Genomic DNA, 8,540 nt, shown 5'->3' on the forward strand with positions numbered 1-8,540 from the left:
CCTACACGCAGCGGGCGAACGCCCCACCCCACCGAGGGCAGAGTGAACAAGCTTCACCGGTCTGTGCCTGCTGCAGACCTTCCCGCGGAGACCACGGCACCCAAGCAGGGACAGAACTTATGGTAACACGTGCTTTTGTAGCTGCCAAGTACTCGAGGTGTAGAGGCCAAGACAACTAGGCAGGTTTCTTTTGACAGACCCTGCTATATAGCTACTACCCTTTCAGAACTTAACCGGTGGCTTAGTTTACTGGTTTAGCAGCCCTCCAGGCCTCTGCAGTGAGTGTCTAACAGGACACCAGCCCAAGAACCAGTGGAACCATTACAATCAATCTGACTTAAAGGCAGTATAAATTAAGCTGGTAAAATGCTACTTTGATGTATTGCTTTTTAAATATTTTTATATTCAGAAGAATTGTTAATTCAAAAAAAATGCTGTGTGCTTTTTTCAGTGTTGGTAAGAGTTTAAAAAAAAAAAGGAGGAGGAAGCAGTGAGCTAGCTCAGTGTGTCTAGGTTTCCTTTCGTGGTTTATCTCAACAGATGTGAATTGTGGCACGTGGGGTTCTTGAGCACATGAAATTAAAATCTTCATGGAGATCTTTGGAGACAGGCCTGTGTCCCACGTGTTCTTGCACTGTGTGAGACATGCAGAGCCATCCCCCAGCTCCTTGTCCGTGCCTTCTTTCGAGGCTTCGCAGCAGACCAGTGGGGTGTGTCTGTTCTGTAGCACCATAGCATGGAATTGATTTTTGTTGCTACTAATAATTATAGCTTAGCAAAATTGTTCTTCCATGTTGACAGCCTGTTATCCCTTGAAAGCTTCCCACTGCTGAGCAGTAACCACCACCGTGTCTTCTGGGTGAATCAAATCTAAACACATTACCTTTGAGCCTATTTGATTGTGACTTGCCCCAGGGACTGTCCCTGCTGATGTCTTTTTAAAGAAAACCCGTGTTGGCTGTTGCCCTGTGTGGTAAACTGACACACAAAGTGGGATTACTCGGCCTTTCATGAGTATCACCAGTTGTGAGCTTGGCTCCAAAGCTTAGTTCCACTGCTGCAGGTGAGAGCCACCTTAGCAAAGATGTGCCTGTTGCCCCACCACAACTGTCAGAGGCCGAACTCTGTGGATGCCTTCATTCATCCCGACCATCAGCACTGAGTGCTGACTCTTTGTATGGCTCTACCCCTTCTCTTTCCTTGCTAGTGGGCCGTAGGAGATAGCAGAGTTTCCTCTGCATGCCATCACTCTGTCTAGTATTGCCGTGACAATTCTCCACCCCTTTCTCCGTCTGGTCCTTTGCTCATCTTGTCATGCGCCCAGAATGCCAGCAATTGGGCTTTCCTAGGGAATGGGTGCTAAACAGGAGGTTGTGGAGGACAGTACAATCCTCAGGGAAGTCCTCTGCTCTTTCTAACTGCCTCTTCTGACACCTGATCTTCACTTAGAGATGGCAAGATGCGTTCCAGTTAAGGAACACAGTAGCTCAGGTTAATAGGGCATATTGCTATAAACTGGAGACAGTGTAGAGCCAAGTCGGGTAACACAGAATCCCTGCAACTTGTAATTCCAGGCTGAACTGAAAACGTATAGTATTTGATATTCCAGGGCTGAATTGCTCAGTCAGGTTCGCAGCTCTCAACGACGAGGTGAGAGTGGTTACAAAGAAGACAACTGCTCGTACCGCCGAGGAGAAGCAGCTCCGTGAACCAGGTCCTGTACGTTCGCAGAGCTGAATTATATCCTAAGAGCTGCCGTGTATGAAGTGACCATAATAGGTGTTTTTATCCTCTTTTTTTAAAAGAGCAACAAAAAGAATTAAGAAGCTTGTTCAAAAAAAAAAAAAAAAACCAAACAACTTAAAAAAAACCTTTAAGTGGCAGCCTAAAGCCTAAAATGCATTTGGTGAGATTGTCTAAAGTTTCCATACGAGCTGGTCAAAGCAAGTGCTGCCTCTTACCTTTGAAAAAAAAGTTTGAGGAGACTTGGAAACAAACCAGCAGCAACAATAACAAGAGATTCTTAGTATGGTTCACGTCAGGATAAGGAACTATTAAAAGTAAGAGGGCACACTTAAAAAAACGTGGTTGAGTCTAACGAAGGAAATAAAAAAAGGATGATAAACTGAAGTGCAGACTAAGGGCAAAATGATATTTTTTTTTTGTTTTCCTTGGGGAACAGTCCTGCTTCATGGCATCTGTTGTTACAGGACCTACCTTAGGATAAGAGGGAAGATCCTCTCCTGGGCGGATAATTGACTAAGAAACATGAAACAAATTACAGACATATTCTAGTTTGTATGTTCAGCGGGAAGATGGAGAGTAATGCTGGAGGAGAATGGGCAAATCTTCTAAAGAAAGAGGGTTTTCTTTTGGTACAGAAAAAAGGGATCAGGAAATTAAACTAGAAAATGGGAATTTTGAGATAGAAAGTGCTGCTTCAGATCCTGCAGCTGATGTGTGTAACTCACTGCTACCAGCTGCTGTGGATCTTCAAATTTGCACCAATTGGACAAACTGCTGAAAGAGGAGTTCACTGGGGAGTATTAAGCACAAAGGTTCTTGTCCTGGCACACAAGAAAGTCCTCAAACCATCAGGTCAGAGAAATGTCACTGCATCCCTGCTCTGCCCTTTTGCCACTCAGAAAGAAGATACTGAGCTGGGCCTGGCTCAGTGTTACGGTGTCTTTGATTTCTGTCCTTTCTGGTACCTGCTAGGAAAGGCTGCTAACGATCACAGCACGCTGAGAATCACTGCCTGTGTGCTTTGTTCTGCCAAGCAGGTTGGTGGTGTCAGGATATCGAGGTGGAGCGATGCACAGGGAAGAGCTGAGCCAGGTGTAGGCCTTCCTGCCCTTGAAGTGAGCAGTGGGCAGAATGGCAGCTTCCCAAGGAAAACGTAACCACTTCCAACAGCATTCTTCTGTGCTGTCTGCATGAATTTCTTCTAACTGACGGGCCCACCTAGAGCCAGTTCTGCAGATAAGCAGTAAGATTCCTCAGCTGAAAGACTTTTCTTTAAAGCTCTAGAACTGCAGAGACTGTGTGCTAAGTACCTAGCTGAAAGCTGTCACCATGTACAGGTAAGCTTCCACAAAAAGACAAGTGACAACCTGAGAGCTGTTTTTTCAGGGGATAGCCAGGAACTAGAGCTTCCCTCTAAGGAAATCCATGCTCCTGTGACAATATTTTCTTCTGTGGCTATTGATCTCTCCAGTCTCACAGGCTCCCGTGAGCATAAATGGTTATGGAAGAGTCTCCTCCTTGGCTGCTTTTGGCACATTGCTCTTGTACGCCCTGACACCACACTGAAGTCCTTGGATATCTATACCCCTTGCTGTCTGGATACAAGGACTGGTTCAGCTATAACTCCTAATGTTGGCGTGTGTTGCTCAGGAAGTTTCATTTCTTTGTGTTCTGCTTTAACTCCTGCCATCTGTCACTTCCTCCCAGCAGTACATCTAACACAGGGTTCAGAGTAGCCTCACAGTGCACACAGAGCATCTTCAGCTTTGCCCTGTTACACATAGATGGGACTTGGGCAGGAACACCAAATTTACTCCATGAATGGTTGTATTTTGCAGTCCTTTTCTCCTTGAGGATGAGAGCTGGTAGGGCATTGATAAAGGGAGAAATAGATTGCGTATTTCTGCCAACAGCTACAGAAACAGTATCCCATGGAAGCGGTTTCTGCTTTTAGTACTTTGTCCCCAAAAAGAAGAGGGCCCAGTGTTCTGTCCTAGAAGTGAAGAGGCTGAATCAGTGTTCTCGTTCAGAATCATAAATGCCTGGTTGCTTCTGTCTTCTCCAGACAGACGGGCCGGTCCCATTTCTCACACTGTGCACCACTTTCACTGATGTCCATTCATATTAAAGAAAACCTCCCTGTTTAAAGCTTCTGGGCACATGGTCCCTGAGAAAGTCTTTTGTCCATGCCGTAGTGCTTTGTGAGCTGTGTACATGTCGTTCTTTCCCTCAAGAACCACGGGTTAATCGAAGCCTTTGCAGTATATCAGTGTGCAGGAGATTTCTTGCTCATCCTGGTCAGAAAGCAGTTGAATTTTGGAAACAGTGGCATCTCTGCAGAGTAACTCCCGTTGTTCTTCATCTATTAGGAATACACCATGATATGGCGGGTCCCCTCAGCAGACAATTTGAGTTAACCATGAGTGGGTGCTGACAGACTCCATTCTCACGCCTATATTCTACAGATGGAGTTCCCCTGTTTCCACCAACCCTCCAGAGCAGGTACTGATCCTGGGCTCCTCTAGATGTTGTCCTCTTGATTTCTTCATTCCCTAGCCTGCAGTCCAGGTTTTACACCTTTTTCTCTGTCCCTTGCAGCCTGAGTGAATACCGAGAACTCCTTTTGACTTGATGCTTGTGCCATTTGTCCCTTCTGGTTTGATTGCTGACCAGGCTGCTGGCTTGTGCTGCCAGAAATGTAAGAAAAGGACCTAGGCTGTTATTTAGGGATGTGGTAAGCCCTTACCCGAATCAGGATTTCCCCCTTTCAGATCACTTTGAAGACATCCATTTGGTTGTGATTCTCCCAAAGACATCTTTCCCATCGCTCTGGATTGTGTTATTAAGCTCTGTGTCAGGCCACCTGAAGGGCACTAATTGCCCTCCCCTCCCTCTTATCAACCCACAAGCTCATAGTTGCCTCCCCCATTGAAAATGCCAGCGCTGTCTTCCCACATCCATGCTCCCAGCCTCGTGCTGGTCGAGCCCTGGTTGAAAATGCAGGTGGTTCCTTCAGGAATTAGGGAGTGCACGGAGCTAGGTTGAGAACCAGGAGCTGTGGCTGCACAGAGCAGCACGGTGTCACCAATCAGACTAACACAGCTGCCTCTTGGATATGTTTGTATTTTGCACATTTGAATTCAAGCTGATGTGGAACAGTTCCCTCTCCCAGAAATCCCAGTTCTTACTCTGAGGGTGAATTGGGAAGACTCAAGTACCTGTTGCAGATGTTCTCCCTTCCCTGTCCCATTTCCTTTTCAGCAGGAGGTGTAACCCTAGCTTTCTTAAAAGGATCATGCCTTCTTTCTCACACTGGCCAGCAACCTGTGTTGTCCTTCCCCGGACCACACAACGCTGGAGAATCCATGTGCCGTATGCTGTTTCCAGTGCCCTTTCTTTTTCACAGTAAGACAAAACTGGGCAGGGAATTCCCCCTTTATATTTGCAGCCATGGGGGGAAAGCTGAGAAAGTTCAGGCATGGTCTTCTCGGATATTTTTCCAGCCGGATCCCATGGCATATCACCAGCAGTGACCGATGTTGTTCATCGTGACCTGGGCAACCTTCTCCACGTGCCCGAGAAATACTCCTCTGCTGGGTATCTGCAGGGCAACTGTTTTGAAGCTTGGGTGATGCCGTTCTTATATTGTGACAGATTCTTCGTGCTGAAATACGGCTTAGGACCAATCCCAAGATTTTTGTCCCAAGAGTTTGGAAGCAATTTGATACCAAATATTCTAGAGAAATTTCTCTTTTATTTAGCAGAAGACGTAGAAATGCTAGTCCTTGCAGCATTCTCTCTGTAGACCTTCCAGTGAAGGCAGGAATGATAATTAGTCCCCAGAAGTGGCATCTGTAAGACAGACTCAAGTTATATGGTTACAGGTTAGGGTGAATGTCTGCTGGATCCCAAAACGAGCCCTTAATCGCTGCTACTTCGGAAGTGCCCGTGCCAGGCCCTAGTGGGTGAAAGGTACTGGGAGATGCTCTGTCCTGTTTCTCGCAGGGAGGGTGTACCGGGAATAGTGGTGGCCAAGAGACTAGATCTCGGTGTGCAAAGTAAATATGCTCCGCAGGGTCGGAGTATACTGAAGCAGATGACTGGCAAGAAACTGGTTTTCTTCCGTTTTTAAACAATCCTATGTTTTATTAGAGTAACTAATTTACTAACTGAATGCAAAGCGTGAGGCCGTTTCCTTAATATGAGCATACTAGAACTCTGAAATATTTTATTTTCAGATGTGATATTTAGTAAGCATTTCTGCCAGAGAAATAAGCACTGCGGATACTGTCATTCCAAGAGGAGCCAGAACAGTATCTTTCTCTAGTTGTTGCTTGGCTCATCTGAGCTTGTGCCCAAGAAGAAAAATTAGATGTGGAGTCTTCTCTCCGACTGGTAAGGATCACATAGTGGTCCTTTTGTAGTTGTTCCCATGTAAGGTTGATTTTGCTGTTCCCTCGCTTCCCTCTTCTAAGGAGCAATCCTCTTGCAGAAGATAGATAATTGGTCTTATTTTCTGTTGAGTCCTGAAACTCAGGTTGAATCCCTGCCCTCATCAGGTGAGGAGGCTCCATGGCATCCTGGAATAGCATTGGAAAAGAGAGGAAAGAGGAGAATTCCAGGCTGTCTTAAATCTATACCCCAGCCTTAAAACTTGACCGTACCCTGGAATTGCAGAGAGAACGCCATGCGTAGGGAACTCTGTAGAAGTGTTCCCCGTTTAGATCCAGCTGACTGCTGGTTACTGTTGCTGTCCCGAAGGACTTCCTGAGCAGAAAGGTTTTAAAGCTCCTGAATATGGTTTTCATGTACTGCGTTTGAGTTTTTAAGTTAATGGGAGCTTCTGTGAAAAGAGGGCTTCTGCACTGGCGGAGGACGTAGCCTTCAGAGTCGGACGCCTACATCACCAGGCAGCGTGGTGCGAGCTAGGACGTAGCCTTGGTTAATCTAGGGACTTCTTGGGTTAACGAAAGAAGTCAAAGACTCTGCAGAAAGAATGATTAAACTGCCGTGTTGTGCAGAGCACAGCGTGTTACTCTTTTCTCGTGCATCTAAAATGACATTTGGGTTCCTTAACTGACTTGGCAGATGGAATCCCTGGGGTAGATGACTAGATTCAAATGCCAATGTTTTAGTAAATGTAATGGGAGGGGGAAAAAAAGTCTATAAATCAGTTCTGTGTTTGTTTTGTTTTTATTTGTCTTTCCCTGGAATTGGCTACATTTGGGGACCTTGAAATGAGGCCAGTCTGAGTCGGGATGCTTACGCCAGCGTTACTGGAAGCGTTTCACCTTGCTCCACGGGGTTGGGATGTAGGTTCCTTGTCATCCCTGCCTACTAATACTGTGAACGATTTAGGAGGAGTTGTCTGGCCGCAGCGACACGTTAGCTGATGTTGGTGCGTGTTGTATCTTTCAGGTTTCTCTGTGACAATCAGAAGGATTTGGATGAGCTGCTGGATTGCCTGCACCCACAAGGAGTAAGAGAGAGCCAGCTAAAGGAGCGTTTGGATAAAAGGTAGGCCTGCTCTTTTTTTTTTTTTTTTTCCCCTGTGTGCCTTCTCAAGGCGTACCCACATCACAGCAAGCCTTCTGTTCGGCGTTCTGCACTTTGCCTGCATCCTGTCTGTGCTGAAGAGGGGTGGATATTGAGGATGAAAAACTGCTCTTGGGCAGTAACTGCAGGTTCTTGATAAATGAATGCCCAAAACTGAAGCGGTGCTGTCGGTCTTTAAATCGCCCTTTGCCACTGGGAACAAAGGCAGTGCTGTTTCACTCAGAACCAGAGCTACCACGCGCTTTCAGACTCTTTCAAAGAACGTGCTGCACTGGTGGAGCGCGTCAGTCACGCTGGATGCCATTGTCCCAGTGCCTGCACAGCTCACTGGGCACTGGCCTGCATCTATTCCAAGGTTGGTTTTGATTTTCCAGGTATCAGGACATCACGCATTCTATCCATTTGGCCCGGAAACAGAACCTGGGCCTCAAATCCTGTGATGGCCACCAGGAACTGCTGAACTACCTCCGAAGTGATCTGATTGAGGTTGCAACTCGGCTGCAAAAAGGAGGGCTGGGATACGTTGATGTGACACCGGACTATGAAGCCAGAGTGAGTGAACAGTACTGAGCAAGACAAACGTGAGCTGATACTTCGTGGGAAGTCTCGAGTCTTTGGTCTCCTCAAACAAGAGGATCAGGAAAATCAGATTTCTCGTGTGTCCTTTCTTTCTAAACTGTTATGTTGAAGATTACACAGCTGCTGGTTTGAGGTCCTTTTGGTGTAGGTGGATCATAACCTTGGAGCTAGATGTCCTGACAGCTGTTAAATTGTCCTCTTTCCTTCCTTCATCTAGAGGCAGACTTCTGTGGAGCATGTGCAGATCTCTTTGTAGCTGATTTTTAGGTTCTGTGTCAAAACCAGCATGTCTTGCTGAGAGAGCAGTTTTCCATTTTAGGGATTATTTTTCATAAATTCAGACCACTTTACTCTCAGGGTAATGATGTGTCCCAGTTCCAGAACCAAAAGGGTGTTCTGTTTATGGGTACGTCAGCACAAGGAAGTTCCCGTGCAATGAACTAAAGTATGAATTTTTAGTGCTGTGGCTAGTTCAGCCTAAATGGGCATTACTGGTGCACGGAATGTCTTTAGGAGAGGATAAATCTGCCTGGTGTGGGTAGAGTTGTGCAGTCGGGTGACTAGTGTGTGCTCCTCCTACCAAAGGATGACACTGTCTGCCTTGGAATGGTTAAAGCTCTGTTTAAGCCTCCTCCTGAGTCACTGTAGAGACTTCTGTG

The 8,540-nt window shown here is 46.3% G+C and overlaps 1 protein-coding gene across 1 annotated transcript in view; it reads left to right on the forward strand.

Annotated features, from left to right (window-relative positions):
- BAZ1B (bromodomain adjacent to zinc finger domain, 1B) overlaps positions 1 to 7,854 on the forward strand; it is a gene marked incomplete at both ends in the record, with an annotated part of 27,305 nt that extends 19,451 nt beyond the window's left edge. Inside the window, 3 exons of the mRNA XM_010147326.1 lie at positions 37 to 122; positions 7,165 to 7,263; positions 7,677 to 7,854. Of these exons, the coding sequence (XP_010145628.1) occupies positions 37 to 122; positions 7,165 to 7,263; positions 7,677 to 7,854 (363 nt within the window). The remainder of the gene's footprint in view (positions 1 to 36; positions 123 to 7,164; positions 7,264 to 7,676) is intronic.
- Positions 7,855 to 8,540: the final 686 nt, after the last annotated feature.

Source organism: Eurypyga helias, unplaced genomic scaffold (assembly GCF_000690775.1).
Source record: "Eurypyga helias isolate BGI_N326 unplaced genomic scaffold, ASM69077v1 scaffold28942, whole genome shotgun sequence".
NCBI lineage: Eukaryota > Metazoa > Chordata > Aves > Eurypygiformes > Eurypygidae > Eurypyga > Eurypyga helias.